The 20,786-nt window shown below is 37.5% G+C and overlaps 1 protein-coding gene across 5 annotated transcripts in view; it reads left to right on the top strand.

Annotated features, from left to right (window-relative positions):
* NBEAL1 (neurobeachin like 1) overlaps positions 1-20,786 on the top strand; it is a 212,068-nt gene that overhangs the window by 167,847 nt on the left and 23,435 nt on the right. For 4 of the 5 annotated variants that reach the window (XM_058439532.1, XM_032754888.2, XM_058439546.1 and 1 more), the window contains 7 exons: positions 2,326-2,456; positions 5,214-5,323; positions 9,637-9,754; positions 11,418-11,515; positions 14,275-14,391; positions 18,078-18,167; positions 20,398-20,507. In XM_058439532.1, coding sequence (XP_058295515.1) covers positions 2,326-2,456; positions 5,214-5,323; positions 9,637-9,754; positions 11,418-11,515; positions 14,275-14,391; positions 18,078-18,167; positions 20,398-20,507 — 774 coding nt within the window. The remainder of the gene's footprint in view (positions 1-2,325; positions 2,457-5,213; positions 5,324-9,636; positions 9,755-11,417; positions 11,516-14,274; positions 14,392-18,077; positions 18,168-20,397; positions 20,508-20,786) is intronic. The other variant, XM_058439537.1, reaches the window with a different exon arrangement.

Below are 20,786 nucleotides of genomic sequence, written 5' to 3'. Positions count from 1 at the left end.
AAAAAAAAAGTTAAATATAGAATTGCTGTATAACCTAGAAATTCCACTTCTAGATACATACCTAAGATAATTGAAGACATATGTGCACACAAAAATTTGTACATAAATGTTCATGCCAGCCTTTTTTTTTTTTTTTTGAGACAGAGTCTCACTCTGTCGCCCAGGCTGGAGTGCAGTGGCTCAGTTTCAGCTCACTGCAACCTCCGTCTCCCAGGCTCAAGCGATTCTCCTGCCTCAGCCTCCAAAGCAGCTGGGACTCTAGGTGTGCACCACCACACTCAAGTAATTTTTTTGTATTTTTGGTAGAGATGGGGTTTTGCTGATCATGAACTCCTGATCTCAAGTGATCTGCCCACCTTGGCCTACCAAAGTGCTGGGATTACAGGCATGAGCCACCTCACCTGGCCATACCAATATAATTTATAACCAAAAAGTAGAGACAAACAAGTGTCCATCTACTGATAAATGAATAATGTGATATATCCATACAATGGAATATTATTTGGCCATGAATGAATTCAAGGAATGAAGTATTGATAGATGCTATAATATGAATGAACCTTGAAAACATGCCAAATAAAATAAGCCAGAGACAAAAGGGCACATATTACATCACTTACATGAAATGTCCAAAATACACAGATAGTCAGAATAGGCAAAATGAAATAAAAATAGGCATAGAGATATAGGGTACATTAGCAGTCTCCAGGGGTGGGAGTAGGGTGAATGGGCAGTGACTGCTAACAAGTACAACATTTCTTCTTGGAGTGATGAGAATGTTGTAAAATTCACTGTGATGATAGTTGCACAATTATGAATATACTGAATTAAACCCTTGAATTGTCCACTTAAAATGAGCAATTTATATGTTAATTTTATCTCAAAACTATATGTCTTCTTGAATATACTATATACTGAAATGTTTTAGATGGTCAGATGTCTATAATTAAATTATAATTAAATTCAAAATTCTGTTAAGATCAGCTCTGCTTCAAACCAAGATTAAATAGGCATAAAAAACAAGAAACAAATTGGTCATTAATGTCACCTTTTTTCCTTGTAGCATAGCCTTACCTTAGACTCAAGGCCATTAAATACTTAATAAATCCAGGAAAACAATATCAAATGAAATAGAAGGGATTTATACTGTTGTTTTATTAGGGAAAGCATAATACAATTGCAACATATCCACCTGAGCTTCATTCAGCTACTATAGACGCAGTGCCCATGATTAAATTTAAATAAATAAAATTAAGCCAGGAGCAGTGGCCTGGGCCTCTTAGTCCCAGCTACTTGGAAGGCTGAGGTGGGAGAATCTCCTGAAGCCAGGAGTTTGACACTGCAGCACATTATGATGGTGCCTGTGAATAGCCACTGCACTCTAGCCTGGGCAACATAGTGAGATCCTCATCTCTAAAATAAGTAAATACATAAAATTAATTAATTGAAAATTAAATAATATTAAAATAAGACAATAGATTATGCAAGTAAAACATAAAAGCTTTAGCCACAGAGTTATTTCCCTAACTCACTGTCTGGTTTTAAGAGGAAGAGTTTGTAAAAATATTTATATATCAGTGATTAAATCAGCAGCATTCCTACAGATCTGTTAACCAAGTATATTGATACTATAATGTTTATAATCATGTTTATACTGATTTTCAAATATTGAAATAACATTCACTTTCTATAATAAATTTTATTCAGCAAAAGTGCCTTTTTTTTTTTTTTTTTTTTTAAACAAGAGTCTTGCTCTGTTGGCCAGGCTGGAGTGCAGTGGCACGATCTCCCGGGAACCTCTGCCTCCCGGGCTCAAGCAGTTCTCCTGGCTCAGCCTCCCGAGTAGCTGGGATTACAGGTGTATGCCACCAAGCCTGGCTAATTTTTGTATTTTTAGTAGCGACAAGGTTTCACCATGTTGGCCAGGCTGGTCTTGAACTCCTGACCTGAGGTAATCCACCTGCCTCAGCCTCCCGAAGTGCTGGAATTACAGGCGTGAGCCACCGCACCCAGCCCTAAAAAGACTCTTAAGATTACATTTAATTTATTTGAAATTTTTCTCCAGTGTGATTTGGTTTTCAACTAGTTCAACTAAGGTGCTACTGGTGATTAAAATTAGAGTATTTAGTTCCTGACAACACAATATGAAAGATAGAGATTATCATAATAAAGAGAGTAAATTGTACGTGTAGGCATTAAAGAGGAAGATTCAGAAAACAGTACCTCTAATCATTAGGAACCCTGAAGGGAGTTTAAAAGTTTTGTTTCATGTCTTGTTGTTGATTTCATTCAATATTTACGTTCTCTTTTAATTTCTACATGCAGGTTTGACTGTGCAGATCGACAGTTCCATTCTATTCCTGCTACCTGGCAAGCTCTTATGGATAATCCATATGATGTTAAAGAACTTATTCCTGAATTCTTCTATTTCCCAGAGTTTTTGGAAAATCAAAATCGTAAGAAATAGAGGATTAAAAATTTGACTAGCAGGTCCCAATGGAGGAGCCTCAAAAATGTCTTTCAGGACATTTTTGTAATATCCTGTAGATTATTTAAGATTCATTCTGTCTATGGATTACTTAGTAACAGGGCTGAACTATTGCTATGAGTCTTACCTTCCAGGGAAGTGCTATAGGGAACTAAGCTAAAGGAGTCAAATTTGAATCAGTAAGATAATTTATCAGACTACAGTGTTTACTAGGGAAGCAAAAATGACCATATGCTATTTCACCTATATATACCACTTAGGTTAAAAGTGTTTGAGTTAGATAAGGCAAGGATTTAGACTAACCGTCAGCTGACTACAGGTCTATTAACCAACTCCATGGGCAAACTCATGTCTTTATATATACGGTTTCACTGAACACAGCCAGCCAATTTTTTTTTTTTTTTTTTTTTTGAGACAGGGTCTTGCTTTTCCCTTAGGCTGAAATGCAGTGCTGTGATCACTACTCACTGCAGCCTTGACCTCCTGGGCTCAAGCAATCCTCTCAGTTCAGCCTCCTGAGTAGCTAGGACTATGGATCTGCACCACCATGCCCGCAATTCTTTTTTGTAGAGATGGGGTCTCACTTTGTTATCCAGGCTGGTCTCGGACTCCTGGACTCAAGTGATCCTTCCACCTTGGCCTCCCAAAGTGCTTAGATTACAGGTGGGAGTCGCCATGCCCGGCCAGCAAATTCATTTTTGTATCATAGAAGGTTACTTTCAAAGTAAGCATAGTGGCATATTTGAGTAGTTGCAACAGATATGATATCACTCACAAAGCCAAAAATATTTATTCTTTGACTTTTTATAGGAAAAATTTGGTAACTCCTGATTTAGAGCATGCAAGAGTAGGCAAATTAAAATGACAGGATATAAGTTATTATAATGTTTGAAAATTTATGTTGTGTTTTTGAAGTAGAGAAGTATGGAGTTAAGTATTAATACCTTTTTAAATGTCCAAATCCTTTTTCTGTGAGGTAGTTTTACATTTACTTTTAAGTACAAATAAGGAAATTAGCAATATTTTTACTATTGGTGTTCTTTAGGGAGGTTCCCCAGTATTAAAGGGTTATTACCAACTTTTTTCCCTGCCCTAACATGTAATGTTAATGTTTGACCCTTCATTTATTCAGTACAAGTATTTGTCATACTGTGGAGAACATATCCAGGGCTTAATGTCACTTTGACCATGCACTCTGGAATAAGCTGTTGGAGGCAGGGCATCACAGTAAGGCAGAATTGGTGACTTTCAGAAAATGAGGTAAATCTGTTGTCTGAGTCTGATCCTAAACTCTCAGTCAGCTGTTGGACTGGATTCTCCTAAAGCAGAGTATCTGGAATAGGAGGGATGAGCATACTACATTTGGATAGAGAACTTCAGGTACTCTTTAACAATTTATATCAGAGTTAGTTGCTGTCTTTAGCACCATTGTCCTGATGGCCTCCACTTCTAGGTATACATTGCCTCTTTGAAATGAGTGGTTTGGGAGAAAGCAAATATATCAATTAGAATGCCTTTAAAAATAAAAAATTTAAAAAGCAAAGAAAAACAGAATGCCTTTAGGAAAAAAATTTAATAAAACCAACTCAAAATTGTGCAAACAAGGAAATTTTAGTGTTTCCCATAATAAAAATCCTGAGGTATGGTAGTTTCAGATAGCTTAGCATCATCGTTGCCAACTTTTTTTCTGTATTCTCACTCTGCCGTTCTATTTTGGCTTTGGCTAGTTCCTCTCGTGGTCACAAATGCCTAACGCAGTTTTAGGCATCATAGGCAGATCCAACAGTATCATAGAAATAAGTGAGGCTGTTAATCCATTGTGTCCTTTCTTAAGAGTGAGAAACTCTTTCTCGTAACTTCTCCTCACTCTCCAGAACTGGGTCATATACCAACCCCTAGACCAGTCACCTGGAATGGGCATGAAATATAGGGCAGAGATGGACACTTGAATGAAATAAAGGTTCTGCTAGCAAATAAAAAGAGGGAATGACTATCAGGTGGGCAACGAATAATATCTGCTACACTGTGATGGGTTTAACATAAGACCAAAGACCCTGTGCATCCTGTCATTTTATGACATTTAAACTCTTCTCCAACTTGTGATACACTGGTATTTTAAGGCAGCAAACTGGTATTTTAAGGCCTTCTTTTTTGAAGTTTTTTGTGTTAACAGTCCCCCTTCTCCCCTGCCACGTTGTGTAAACAAAACAACCTCATATTTGGGGAAATTTTATCAAAATGCCATGTTCTAACCATATGAGCAAATCTTTACTATGCAAGTATCTATTTAGAATAGTGGTATGTAAATATATTATTCTTCCACCAGACAAATATAACTCTTCCAGTAGGTGAGTTTAAGGTATGAGTTACACCAAAAAGCTTTAAGGAGCTGTATTTTACTATTAGAGAGACAGTGTCCTTCTCATTATTTTAAGTGTAAGAAGAAAACTTAATTTTGCATTTTGGTCAGATTAAAATAAGGGTTGTAGCTATAGTTTCCCCTACTTTTCTTGCTTAACTTAATTCTTACTCTAATTTACCTTATAATAGCTAATTTAAAACTAGTTATTTTTGTTTTTAAATTAACTGGTATGTACTCCAATAGATAAGAATTTTAAAAGAAAAAAATATGTTTTGCGTAGGAATATGCCCTCATTATTGTTTGTTTTACTTCGTTTATTATAATCTAAAATGATTTGATACATTTTCTTTTTACATGTCTTAGAATTTAACTTGGGTCGTCTACAAGTTTCCAAAGAATTAGTAAATGATGTCATTCTCCCCAAATGGGCTAAATCAGCTGAAGATTTCATCTATAAACATAGGAAAGCTTTGGTAAGACTTTTGCATTTAGTTATTAGACAGAATAATAAGATAAAAGTTGTGTTTTCCAGAGGATGGGATAATTTGACTTAATTATTTTTCTAGATTAGTTTGTAATCTATTGTATATGCTGACTTTAGAAAGTACAATATAGCAATTTATTTTGAGGATATGAATCTTCTGATATAGTAAGACTATAGTATAGTACCATGAATAAATATATATATATATATCAAAATATTAAACATTTCAGCTCTGTAAAATGTCCATCTGCTGTATATGTAAATGTTCCAATCACCAAGCTGGTGTAGTTTGGTGTTGTACAGTTTTCACATTTATTTCAAATCTAACAAGGATGAGTACATTTTTGTTTTCTCTGAAAGATTTCACTAAGCTTCTAAAAGAAAGGCAGCTAAGCCAAGCACAGTGGCTCACGCCTGTAATCCTAGCACTTTTGGAGGCCAAGCAGGCCAAGGCCTCACCTGAGGTCAGGAGTTCAGAGATCAACCTGGCCAACATGGCGAAACCTGATCTCTACTAAAAATAAAAAAATTAGCCAGTCGTGGTGGCGCATGCCTATAATCCCAGCTACTTCGGGAGGCTGAGGCAGGAGAATCGCTTGAACCCAGGAGGCAGAGGTTGCAGTGAGCTGAGATCACACCGTTGCATTCCAGCCCAGGTGACAGCGAGACTGTCTCAAAAAAAAAAAAAAGAAGCAAAAAAAGGCAGCTAAACCCTAAATGCCACTTTAAAAAAAAGCCGGGCACAGTGGCTCACGCCTCTAATCCCAGCACTGTGGGAGGCCGAGGCGGGCAGATCACCTGAGGTCAGGAATTTGCAACAAGCCTGGCCAACATGGCGAAACCCCATCTCTACTAAAAATGCAAAAATTAGCTGGGTGTGTTGGCGGGTGCCTGTAATCCCAGCTACTCAGGAGGCTGAGGTAAGAGAATCTCTTGAACCCAGGAGGTGGAGGTTGCAATGAGCTGAGATCACACCACTGCACTCCAGCCTGGGAGACAGAGCGAGAAGCCATCTCAAAAATAAATAAATAAAGTATTAGTTTTTAGCTAAATTTCCTAATTTGGAATTGAAGGACTAGTGAGGGTTAGTTTAACATTGGTTATTGTGTTGCTATCTTGCAGATGATATTGATGGCTCCACTTTTCCCCACAGTAGCTCACTTTATTCTTTACCTAAACTGAAGTGTTGGAGGACTCTGAAAATAATTAAGCCAGTACTTGGAAACATTTTTTATCATTATATATTTATAAAATAAGTATATATTTATAAAATTCAGAATTTGATTTTAATATTTGTATGCCTTAACCCTATGCATGAATAAGGAATTTAGAAAAAATTTAGAAAAGCAAAAATGAGTTTAGCCAAGTGTGGGTGGTGTGCACCTGTAGTCCCAGCTACTTGGGAGGCTGAAGTGAGAGGATCACTTGAGCCCAGGAGTTTGAGACCAGCCTGGGCAATATAGCAAGACCCTGTATCTTAAAAAAAAAAAAAAAGAGTTTATTTGGGAATGAATGATGAATTGCAGTCTGACAATACCTGTGCCCTGGTGAACCATTAAGCACCAGAGATGTACCCAGGAAGGCAAGGATTTTTAAAGGTAAAGTGAGGAAGTTTACATAAATTGTTTTGAAACAATTATCCTTGACCACACGGATTAATAACAAGGATGGCATTAGTCCAAGGTTGAACAGGCAGTTGCTGGGCAGACATCCTCGCAGAAGTATTCTTGGTGTATGGTTGTGGTTTTCAGAGTGTCTTTGTCATAGTCTTTATTGTAGGCATGTAGGCATGTATGCATAAGAGCTCCTCCTTGATGGCCTCTCCGCTGGATTTTGTTAGGTTTTGGCATAAGGGACTCCATTTTTATCCATACAGCTTTCACAACCCTATTAATAAGATATTAGAATTATATATTTCAGTTATGTATTACTGAGTAACAAACTGTTCCAAAATTCAGTGGCTTAAAAGTATAGCCATTTTAAGGGAGGGGTAGCATTAGGAGAAATACCTAATGTAGATGACGGATTGATGGGTGCAGCAAACCACCATGGCACGTGTATACCTACATAACAAACCTGCATGTTCTGCACATGTATCCCAGAACTTAAAGTATAACAATAAGAAAAAAGTATAGCCATTTTATCATCATCTCCCACAGTTCAGTGGGTGGGCTGGCCTCAACTGGGGAATTCTGCTGCTCTTGCTTGAGGTTCTCATGCAGTTAGTAGCAGTCATATGGCAGCTGGGATTGGAGTCATCTGAAAGCTGCATTGAAACGGTAGGATGCTAGCTTTTCTCCTTCTCCATGTAATCTCAGGATATCTCCTCTCCAACTGGGTAGTCAGACTCCTCATCTGGCAGCTAAGTGCTCCCCAAAAGTGGAAGCTTCCACTCTTTCTTCATAGCATCACTTCTGCCACTTTGTAATGTTTAAGCAGTAACAATATCAGGGAAATTGAGCTCCATCTTTCAATGCTAAGAGTGAGAAAGAATTTGTAGCTATCTTAAATCAACATGTATTCTGCCCTCTGGTCACAAATTATTTTCCTCCTACATTGAAAATATATTCATTTCCTCTCAAGACACCCTTCCCCTAAAACTCTCATCTCATTAGGGAAGGAATTGGCAAATTGTTTCTCTAAAGGGACAGATAGTAAATCTTCGTTGGTCATAAGATGTATGTCACAGCTACTCAGTTCTGCCATTGTAGTGCAAAAACAAATGGATGTGGCTGTGTTCTACTACTAATCTACAAATCTGGCAGCAACTCAGATTTGACCCACAGACAGTAGTTTGCTATTCTGCATTAAGGCTTGAGGCCTAAAATTCAGTATCTCATTATCTGAGTCAAGTCTGTGTGTGGATGAAACTACTCAGATGTGGCTCCTCTTGGATCTGAAGCCTGAACTAAAGAGACAAGTTATTTGCCCCCATATAACAACAGTGGTATGAAAGGATAAGAGAACTTATAACAGACACTCCCATTCAAAAGGAAGAGAAAAGCAGGCGGCTCCTAGCAGTCTCAAATACAAATACTGGTTTATAGCAATTCAGAATTCCAGTTAAGGACACGCTCTCAGATCTTCTGTCAGGGTCCAGTCCTGTTTCCCGAGAGGGGTTCTCAGTGGCTCTTGGTTCTACCTTTGAGCTTTTGGCTCCCCACTAAGTCATTCTTTTCATTCCATAAAAATAAATAAATAAATAAATAAATAAATAAATAAATAAATAAATAAACAAACAAACTTCGTTACATGAGTATCTTTGTCAGCCTCTTTCCTAACCACAGTGAATTGAAAGCCAAAGGTCTCTCTTCTTTTTTAAACAGTTTCTGTCTTTAAACTAGTCTAATTCCATTTAAAACTTTATAGATTTCTTATGTGTCAGCTCTATTGGACAAAAGCCATTCAACATTACCAAACAGTCCCTTCTCTACTTTGGGCTGGATGGACGGCTACTATGGAAAAATGCTCTTAAGATTCCTAGACACTCTATTTTCTAGTTGAGTGGGTCTGTGGGGCACAACCTTAAATCTTTCTGAGGTCTCAAGAGATTATTTTACAGCCAAATCCTTGAACTAAACTTTATCCAAGACCATATTTTATTGGTGACATTCTGATTTGATAGTTGCCTTAGGCAATTTCTCATTTTGAGAGTTTTTGCCCTCTAGAGATCCCGGGACTGAGAAATGTCCCCCGGCTGGAGTGCAGTGACATTATCACAACTCACTGCAGCCATGTTCTCCTGGGCTCAGGTGATCCTCCCACCTCAGCCTCCTGAGTAGCTGGGACTGTAGGTGCATACCACCATTCCCAGCTAATTTTTTGTAGAGAGGGGGTTTCTCCATGTTGCCCAGGCTGGTCTTGAACTCTTGGGCTCAAGCAGTCCACCTGCTTTGGCCTCCCAAAGTGCTGGGGTAACAGACATGAGCCACCATGCCTGGCTTTGCAATGGTTTTTTTTTTATTTTTGAACCCAGCAATATCTGGCTTTTTTATATTTTCTTTAAATTGTGCTTACAAATCAAAGAGTTCACTTTTGGCTGGGTGCGGTGGCCCACACCTGTAATCCCAGCACTTTGGGAGGCCAAGGTGGGTGGATCACCTGAAGGTCAGGAGTTCAAGACCAGCCTGGCCAACATGGTAAAAGCCAACGCTACTAAAAATTTTGAGATAATTTTATTTTGCTGCCAGAAAGATTTGTGTGTGGAAATGTTTCATTTGTCCTTACCTTTTTAAAGAACTGAATTTACAGTGTAGTTGGAAGATATCTCTGTATTAATTATTAAATTTGTTCTTTTTCTAGGAGTCTGAATATGTTTCAGCTCATCTTCATGAATGGATAGATCTGATCTTTGGCTATAAACAGAGGGGACCAGCTGCAGTAGAGGCACTCAATGTTTTCTATTATTGTAGTTATGAAGGTATAAATCTATACACTTTTTCTCTTGCTTTACCTTGATAGAAACTGTTGTTTAATATATGTTTACAGTTATTTGAAGCCTATTTAATATGAGAAAGACTACATTTTAAAAACATCTTTTTACCTGAAAGATTAAGAGACCGCTGCTTTTTTTGTAATAGTAGTTAAGTGTATATATGCCAATCTAGTTATAAATGTCACTTATTAACATCATAAAAGTTTTTGATCTCTAACGTATTTGTCCTATCCAGTTGAGTCAAACATTAAATATTCAGTATTAAAGAGTAGCAGATTTTGAAACAAGGCCTTTGAAGTTACAAATAACAGATTCTTCAAATGATACATATGATGGCATTATTTAGCTCAGAATCAAGAATATCTTCTGATGGCCTTAAAATGATTTTTAAAAAGTAGTTCTTTACTAATCCTTAAGAAGACTAATAGTTCTAAAGATTGTGAATAGTGTGAAGTTATGAGAGACTTTTAGTAAATGAGAATATTTTTGCCATGCCGTATCCATTCAGGTAATAGGTTTGTAAGGAGAAAGTATTGCATGGCTGTTAGAAGCTTGGACTTACCTAGTTTAGCCAATTACTAGTCGTGTAACAATCCATATTAGGTGTGGCTGAGTATAATCAGTTAACCAGAATATTACCTTTTGAAACCTTTGTTTCAAGCAATAACTTAAAGCAGTATTTTTGTGTAGTTATTACTCTTGTTTGAGTTTGGCTATCATAACCAAAACAATTAGGTGTACTCTGAGTATAGTTTGTATTTTTGCAAAAGAAATTTTTATTTTTTTATTTATTTATTTTGTGACAGGGTCTTGCTCTGTCACCCAGGCTAGAGTTCAGTGGCATAATCATAGTTGACTGCAACCTGGAACTCCTGGGGTCAACCAGTCCCTCCTGCCTCAGCCTCCTGAGTAGCTGGGAACTGCAGGCGTACTACCACACTCAGCTAATTTTTTAAATTTTTTAGAGAGATGAAGTCTCACTTTGTTGCCCAGGCTGGTTTCAAACTCCAGGTCTCAAGCAGTCCTCCCGCCTCAGCCTCCCAAAGTGCTGGGATTACAGGCGTGACCCACCACCCCGGCCCAATAGAAACCTTCATAGAATATCATTTAACTTTGAATTGCTTAAAATATTTTGGCTAATTTTTATATATATTTAATGTTTGATGAGTTGCTGATTTTTTTAATTACCTTTTCACAATGTTATAAATTGAAGAATGGAATAATATTTTATTGAAACTATACCAATGAGGCCAGGGTGGTGGCTCATGCTTGTAATCCCAGCACTTTGGGAGGGTGGGGCAGGCAGATCACCTGAGGTCAGGAGTTCAAGACCAGCCTGGCCAACATAGTGAAACCCCATCTCTACTAAAAATACAAAAATTAGCTGGGCGTGGTAGCATGCACCTGTAGTCCTAGCTACTCAGGAGGCTGAGGCAGGAGAATTGTTTGAACCCAGGAGGTGGAGGATGCAGTGAGTCTAGATCATACCACTGCACTCCAGCCTGGGCAACAGAGCAAGACTGTGTCTCAAAAAAAAAAAAAAAAGATGTGTACACACACACACACCAATGAGCCTGATACATTAATCAGTGATGTGGCTTGCTGATTTGTTTTCACTCTATAGTAAGTTGACTTCTTCTGGTTTTAGGAGCTGTGGATCTGGATGCCTTAACAGATGAGAAAGAAAGAAAAGCCTTAGAAGGGATGATTAATAATTTTGGGCAAACACCTTGTCAATTATTAAAGGTAAGTCATAAGTCATATGTGTTATCAACAACTTAAGAAGTAGATTTAAGTCAACTTAAGAAGTAGATTTAAGTACATAACAAAATATTGCAGTCAAGATCCATATATATAGCCAATTACTCTCAGTCACAGAAAGATTTCTATTTGCTCAGAAAGTCTTACGTTATTTCCAAGAGGAAAAACTGAGTACCTGTTAGGGTATGCCATTAAAACTGTCCTCATACTGGCACTCATTCCACATATAAAACTTATAATAGCTAACATCTGCCCAAAAAGGCACTTGCTTTCCAGAGCCCAAACCCAGTCTTTAGAATCAAATTATAGAATATTTAAAATGTAGAATCAAATTATTAAATATTACTACATATATTTCTTTCCCTATACTGGTATCTGAAATTAAATCATTATCTTCCTGATGTCACACAGGTTTAGATTAATAGAAATTAATCTAATGTTAGTTTTCAAAGATGTCTTGATCTTTTTCAGTATATGAATTTAGTGATGTAGAATGCACAAAAACAAATCATTTATTAACTAGATATGTTCTTAAGCAATCACTGTGTTTGTTAGGTACTTTACCTAATCTTCATAGTAAAAATTCAGCTATCCTCATTTTTTAGGAGTTAAAGCCAAGCCTCACAGAAAGTAATACCTAGCCTATAATGTTGAGAAATTAAATACTTAGTTTCTAAGTTTACACAACAAGAAAGTGACTAGGATTATATGCCTGACCATCTAACTCCAAAGCCTTTCTAGCATGCCATGTTTCCTCTGAATGAGTAGTTGTAAGCTCCCTGTTAAACTAGATCCCTTAACATCTTCTTATGGGCCTTTATTTGCTACCTAATTAGGACACTTTCTGCCTTAGGTTATATATTTATCCATTTGCCTCAGTACATTATAAATACATTAAAGGCAGCAACTTTCTCTTAATCATCTTTGTATCTCTCTTGAATACAGTATTGAATTGAAATCGCCACAGCTATTTGTAGTGTATCTAAGCTCTAACTTATAGGTGTACTTCTGTCAATACAGTAATTGGGCTAAGCTTTGTAATTTTTACTGTTCCTTAGCAACAGTTTGCTTGGAACCTCCAACATTGGTTTTTACAGAATAGTCATATATGAAGTCAATGCTTTATCCCTTATCTACTGGTACAGTCAGAAGGCAAAAGTAATAGACTAAAACAGAATGCTTCATAGGGCTTTGAAATAGATGCTACCATATTTTCACACCTGTTTTACCTTTCTTTTTTGTTTCACAAGTGGTGCTAATTAGTTTTTATTGTCATAAAAATGATACAAAAATCAGCCTTTGATTTGAAATAAAGTGAATAATATTTATTAAAAGCTAATTTTTTTTTTTTTTTTTTGAGACGGAGTTTTGCCGTTGTTGCCCAGGCTGGAGTGCAATGGCACGATCTTGGCTCACTCCAACCTCTGCCTCTTGGATTCAAGCGATTCTCCTGCCTCAGCCTCCCAAGTAGCTGGGATTACAGAGGCCCGCCACCACACCTGGCTAATTTTTTGCATTTTTAGTAGAGACGGGGTTTTGCCATGTTGGGCAGGCTGGTCTCGAACTCCTGACCTCAGGTGATCTGCCTGCCTCAGCCTCCGAAAGTGTTGGGATTACAGGTGTGAGCCACCGCGCCCGATCTAAAAGCTAAATATTTTAGTACTTACAGCTTTCACATCTATTGCCTATAATCAATATTTTTTTGTAGAGATGCAAGAATTTACTTTAGATAGAATCCTGTTTTGCCTTTTAACTGTGCCTTTGAAATGTTCATTTTACTTGCCATTTATTTCATATTTATAGATGATACTGTTCTGTGTTTCTGACATGAAAGTTGAGGAAGAACAAAATTTACTTGAAAAGTATGCAGCAGTACCTATAATTTGATTCTGATAGTATTAACTTTTTTTCTTTTTTTCTTTTTTTTTCTTTTTTTTTTTTTTGAGATGGAGTCTTACTCTGTCACCCAGGCTGGAGTGCAGTGGCACGATCTTGGCTCACTGCAACTTCCATCTTGTGGGTTCAAGCGATTCTCCTACCTCAACCTCTCAAGTAGCTGGGACTATGGGTGCACACCACTACGCCTGACCAATTTTTTTAGTAGATACAGGGTTTCACCATGTTAGCCAATATGGTCTTGAACTTCTGACCTCAAGTGATCCACCCACCTCAGCCTCCCAAAGTGCTAGGACTTCAGGTGTGAGCCACCACGCCCGGCCAATGTTGACATTTTGATCTTGTCAAGGAATTAAAGATTCATCCAAATTATACATTCTGAATTTTGAATACTACATTTAATTTTACCAAGCATCTAACATGTGTAAGATACTGGTCTAGTATGGAAATCCAAAAATGAATAAGGCTTCTCTAGCTTTAAGGCACTTATAACCTAGTTGGGGAAGACAGACCATAAACAACTATATGTAATCCAATATAGAAAGAAATAAATTATAATTAAAATGTAAATTATTTGCCAAGGAAAAATAATAAAAGAGAATAATACATTCTGACTTAAAAATTTAGGAGAGATATCAGTAAGAAAAACTTTAAAGTAGAAGTGGAGTTTCCAAAGAAATGAAGAAAGTAGTAACTCTGCTAAGAGAATAGTCTGAGCCAACGCCTGTAATTGTCAACAATGCATGGTATGTAATTCATTGTAGCTAGAGCCTAGTGTATATGAAGGAACAGAGTGAGAGATTAATAATATAGATATGGAATTGTTTTTCCTTAAAATTATTTTGAAGGAACCACACCCTCCAAGATTATCAGCAGAAGAAGCAGTGCAGAAGCCAACCAAAATAGACACTTCAACCCTAAACCTGTTTCAACACCTTCCTGAACTCAAGTCATTTTTTATAGAGGTAATATCCTACTTGGTAATATCAAAAAGAGTTTTCTCTAAATTCTGTACACTTTAAAGTTCTTTTATTATTTAATGGGAAGTAAGGATTATAATATTTAAGATAGTAAATTATACTGTAATAATCTGTTGTTGGATTTTTAAAACATTTTTGTTGGAAGCTTTTGTTTGCTGCTGAGTGGTAGTCTGAACTGTTTTTCTTGGCTTTCTTTCGTCTACTTCACATTTTCCTGACAAAGAAGAATAAATAGTTTGACTTAAAATGCTTCTTGTGACAATCGAGATGATATGTAGATGGAGGTAACTTAATAGCTCTTAATTATAATGTCTGCTCATATATAAAATAGATCCTAATAAGTCCATTGTTAATTGATAGAATGAGTAGTCTAGTAAAACAGGAATAGTTAATGGTGTAATTGAAAGAGTTTAGGCCGGGCACGGTGGCTCACGCTTGTAATCCCAGCACTTTGGGAGGCCGAGGCGGGTGGATCACGAGGTCAGGAGATTGAGACCAGGTGAAACCCCGTCTCTACTAAAAATACAAAAAATTGGCCAGACGTGGTGGCAGGCGCCTGTAGTCCCAGCTACTCGGAGAGGCTGAGGCAGGAGAATGGCGTGAACCCGGGAGGCGGAGCTTGCAGTGAGCCGAGATTGCGCCACTGCACTCCAGCCTGGGCGACAGAGCGAGAGTCTGTCTCAAAAGAAAAAAAAAAAAAAAAGAAAGAATTTAAATAAAAAATTCAAATGTTTAAATATACATATTAAATTACTTTGAGTAATTCAGAATGTGATTATAAAATGCATTCATACCTATGAATGTGGTTAGGACAGATAGCATTAACCCTTCACAAAAAGAAAATTGAAAATAAGAAGTTACTAAGATTAGTTTGAAAATATACATTGAACAGTCTCTGCAATACAGCAGAGGTTGGTAAACTCTTTCTTCTTTCAAATAATAACTTATTTGAAAAGTATGCAGCGGTGAGATAGGTCTAACTGGTAAATATTTTGTGCTTTGCAGGCCAAAAGGCAAACTCAAAAATATTCTGTAGATACATATATAACCACTTAAAATGTAATCATCTAAAAATATAAAACCCATCCTTAGCTCACCCACCGCCTACAAAACAGGTGGTGGGCTGGCTTTGTCCCATAGGCTGTAGTTTGTAAAACCCTGCATTGCAGTATCACTGCATCGTGTTTCTCAGATTCAATACCATGGGAAAATGAATTATCAAAAAATTATATTTTTTGATAATGTAGTGTAAAAAATGTTTATGAGTTTTATAACAGTTAAAGCTTTGGCCGGGCGCAGTGGCTCACGCCTGTAATCCCAGCACTTTGGGAGGCTGGGACCAGCAGATCACGAGGTCAGGAGGTTGAGACCATCTGGCTAACATGGTGGTGAAACCCCGTCTCTACTAAAAAATACAAAAAATTAGTGGGGCGTCGTGGTGGACGCCTGTAGTCCCAGCTACTCGGGAGGCTGAGGCAGGAGAATGGCATCCGGGAGGCGGAGCTTGCAGTGAGCCGAGATCACGCCACTGCACTCAGAGCGAGACTCCGTCTCAAAAAAAAAAAAAAACAGTTAAAGCTTTATAGTACATTTTACTCAAATGAACAATACTGTAGTAAGCATCACTGTATTTTTAAATTGATGTAATAATTAAACAGTTTTATGGGGTACACCACTGTATTTTGGTAGATGCTTTCACGTGTTTGTGAAAGCACTTCAAAATTAATCTGTCACTCTTTTCCTAAATCCATGTTTACTGAAATAGTTATTTAGGATTGCAATACAAACTCTACAAACTTGGTTGTTTCCAAAAGTATCTAAGTTAGTTGCATAGAACTCAGAACACATAAAAACAATGCTCAGAAATTATGACTAATTCCCAGGATGTGTTGGGAGTCTCCAAGACTACCCCCAGGTTCAGTGATTTGCCAGAAAGACTCACGGAATTCAACATGTAGTTGTAGTCATGGCTAAGATTTATTACAGTGAAAGGATACAAAGCAACATCAGCAAAGGGAAAAGGCACATGGTGTGAAGTCCAGGGGAAGCCAGGCACAAGTGTCCAAGAGACCTCTCCTAGTGGAGTCACATAAGATCTACTTAATTCTTTCAGTAATGAAATGTGGAAACACATTTTTTGTCATCAGAGAAGCTCATTAGAGACCCAGTGCCCAAGGTTTTTATTGGAGGCTGGTCATGTACACACCCCTCTGCCTAGCACATACCAAAATTCCAGACTCCAGAAGAAAAACAAGTGTTTGGCATAAACCATACTATTTGCACAAACACTCTAGGTTTAGTGAGCCACCCTTGTCATTGAGGGAAAGTTTTATGTCAGTGTAAGGATGAACTGTTCACCAACCAAGTCCCAGATGCCAACCAAAGGCCAGTCTTGCAAGTAGGCCTTTCTGTAACAATGATGGCAGTCTCAGGCCTGCTATGTTAACTCTTTACTGCATGTAAAACAACATGAGACCCTATTTGACCCATAATCTGATGGACATTCAATACTGTATTTCTTCTATAATGCCAATAGAACTATTTTCATCTTATCTAATCATTTGTGACTTTTCTTGTAATATAGTACGTTCCAAGTTCCATTTGCAGGCGCAGCAACGCATTTGCCCTTCTCTGTACCCACCATGTCACATAGTAGCTTTCTCCAGGACACATTCAGTATCTGGATCAGTATAAAGAACACATAGATTTCCTTGGGTACCGATAACTTGTACCCTTTTCATCCTCGTAAAAGGTATTTCCCCATATATTAATATGAAAAGAGAAGGCCTTTTGTAGGTCATCTCTTCATAGGTGTTCAAACTGTGAAGAAAGTAGAGGTAGTAGTGAAAGCAAGGGCTTAACAAATGGGTTTTTTTCAGGCACCATTTTCATTTTGCCTTGTTCAAATGCAAGTCATTCTTCTCTGGATTAATTCACAATGTGAAGAGAAAAGATAATCACCAACTTTTTAAAATTTTATAAATTATAATGAATTTTATAATTTGTTACTTAGTCCCTATTAAGTTTTTAGAACAACACCTGATACATAGTACATACCCAATAATGTTATCATTTACCTAGTAAATATTAGATATCACTTGTGAACGATTGTCACATCAAGGAACTGAGTTCAAATTATTGTTCTCTTTCACATTGTTAGAAGATAATGGCACATGTTTTCTGAGCGCTGTCTTTATTTTCTAGTCCTACTGTGGCTTTCAGGAAGTACCCCAGTTAATGGGTTAGAAGTGTTTTTTGAAAGTTAGACCCAAAAGGAAATTTCTATAAATCATGACCAATTTTCTCATTTGACTTATTTGAGAAACATGTTCTTATATGATCCATATTTTCTGCTTTATATGTATGTCAGTGTAACTTAGGATAGATCCTAAATCATTGGCTGTTTTAAATTATTGCTGCTCTTTGAAATCTACATCTCTTTTTAAAAGCAGAATAGTTGCATAGAAGGTGATGAGTTTCAGAAATTTCAAGTACGCCATCTATACATGGTATATAATTCCTTTCCTTCATTTTAAATTAATTGATTAGATGTTTCAAGAGAGTAAAATGATGTATCACAGGATTCATCCTTATTTAAAGAGATGGTTTTCAGTAATTTGTACCTAATAAAGATGAGCAGAACCAGCCACTAAACCTCTTTTATTTTGTAGGGGATTAGTGATGGTATTCCACTATTAAAGGCCACCGTCCCCAAAAATCAGTATCGTTCTTTTATGTCTCAAGGCAGCCCTGAGTTACTGGTAAGTTGATTTTTACCTTTTTCACACTGCTATGCCTATATTCATTACAACTTAGAAAAAAAGAGGAAATAAATATTTTTTTAAAGCCACTTTTTGGCTGTGCATGGTGGTTCATGCCTGTAATCCCAGCGCTTTGGGAGGCTGAGACAAGCAGATTGCCTGAGCTCAGGAGTTCAAGACTAGCCTGGGCAACATTTGCTCAGAAAATAAAATCTAAAAAGATATACCAAAATAGGCTGGGCACAGTGGCCCATGCCTGTAATCCCAGCACTTTGGGAGGCCAAGGCAGGTGGATCACTTGAGGTCAGAAGTTCGAGACCGACTTGGGCAACATGGTGAAACCCTGTCTCTAATAAAAATACAAAAAATTAGAGAGGCATGGAGGCAGGCGCCTGTAATTCCAGCTACTTAGGAGGCTGAGGCAGGAGAATCATTTGAATCCAGGAGGTGGAGGTTGCAGTGAGCCAAGATGGCGCCACTGCACTCCAGCCTGGGTGACAAGAGTGAGACTCTTTCTAAATAAAATAAATAAATAAATAAAAAGATATACAAAAATAGTAGTAGTACTTTTTGAGCAGTGGCAATCTTGTGAATTTCAATCTTTATATATATATGTGTGTGTATATATAGATGCGTGTGTGTGTTTGTGTGTGTGTGTGTATGTGTATATATATATGTGTGTATATATATGTATATGTATATATATGTATATATATGTATATGTGTATATATATGTATATATATGTATATGTATATATATGTATATATGTATATGTATATATGTATATATATATGTATATGTATATATATGTATATATATGTATATGTATATATATGTATATATATGTATATATATATATGTATATGTATATATATATGTATATGTGTATATATATATATGTGTATATATATATATGTATTTTTTTTTTTTTGAGACAGAGTCTCACTCTGTCACCCAGGCTGGAGTGCCAATCACAGCTCACTGCAGCCTTGACCTCTTGGGCTCCGGTGACCCTTCCACCTCGGCCTCCTGAGTAGCTGGGACTACAGATACACACCACCATGGCCAGCTAATTTTTGTATGTTTTGTAGAGATCAGGTTTTGCCATGTTGCCCAGGTTGGTCTCAAACTCCTGAGTTCAAGTGATCCTCCCACCTGAGCCTCACAAAGTGCCTGCGTTTTTTAAAGTTACCAGAATTTCGTTTGTCGGGGGTTGCTTGTTAACTTTTATAATCAAGAGGATAAAAGCTTTTCATTTTGAAGAGAGGAGAACTTACTTACTATGACTGTCACTACAGGGAGACCTTAACAGTTCATTGTATTCATTGTAAATTCTCCTTCTGGTTTATGTTCTAAATGATATATATTATATTTTTATGGTAAGACTGGTCCCTGAATTTCTTCCAACTGCCAGCTGATAAGTGCTAATAAACTTTGAGAAATCATGAGAAAAAATAATCTTCCTAAAGAAAGATAAATTGGGCCAAGCGCAGTGGCTCACACCTGTAATCCCAGAACTTGGGAGGCTGTGGGTGGATTGCTTGAGCTTAGGAGTTCGAGACCAGCCTGGGCAACTTGGCAAAACCCCATCTCCACTAAAAATACAAAAAATTAGCCAGGCATGGTGGTGCATGCCTGTGGTCCCAGCTACTCAAGAGGCTGAGGTCGGAGGATTGCTTGCGCCCGGGAGGTTGTAGTGAGCTGAGATCATGCCACTGCACTCCAGCCTGGGTGACAGATCAAGACTCTATCTCAAAAAAAAAAATTGGACAAGTTTTCTTACAATAAGATAAACAAAGCCAGGTGTGGTGACTCATGCCTGTCATCCCAATGCTTTGGGAGGCCAAGGTGGGAGGCTCACTTAAGCCCAGGGGTTGGAGACTAGCTTGGGCAACATGGTGAAACCATGTCTCTACAAAAAATACAAAGAATACAAAAATTAGCCAGGCATGGTGGCGCATACCTGAAGGTTGCAATAAGCTGAGATCATGTCACTGCGCCCCAGCCTGGGCAACAGAGTGAAACCCTGGCTTCAAAAATAAAAGATAAACAAAGAGCTTTTTCTGTTTGAATTATCTTAAGATGTACTTAATGAGTTTCATGTTTGGAGTACACAGTCTCACAGTGTTCCCTAAGTGATAAATGCCAATGTCATGTGAGCATCTGGTTATTCTGGGCTGCTTTCCTTAATATTTCATTTAATTTGAGTCTTCATATGTTCTTTTCCAGATAACAATAAGCATGAATTATGTTATTGGAACCCATGGATGGTTGCCTTATGACAGAAACATTTCTAATTACTTTACATTCATCAAGGATCAAACTGTGACAAATCCAAAGTAAGTAAATGAATATTTAAAGCAAAATAGCTATACCAGATACCATATTGCCAGGAAAAAAACTAGATTAATTGATTCATTTATTCTGAAAGAAATATTTTTTATTGAGACAGAGTCTTGCTCTGCAGTGCAGTGGCGCAATCCCCAGTCACTGCAACCTCTGCCTCCTGAGCTCAAGGGATTATCTGGCTAATTTTTATTTTTAGTAGAAATCGAGTTTCACCATGTTGGCCAGGCTGGTCTCGAACCCTTGACCTCAAGTGATCCGCCCACCTCAGC

This window comes from Hylobates moloch, unplaced genomic scaffold (assembly GCF_009828535.3).
Source record: "Hylobates moloch isolate HMO894 unplaced genomic scaffold, HMol_V3 SCAFFOLD_1, whole genome shotgun sequence".
Classification (NCBI taxonomy): Eukaryota; Metazoa; Chordata; class Mammalia; order Primates; family Hylobatidae; genus Hylobates; species Hylobates moloch.
The sequence above is the reverse complement of the archived record's forward strand: the minus strand, read 5'-3'. Positions and strand labels throughout refer to the sequence as shown.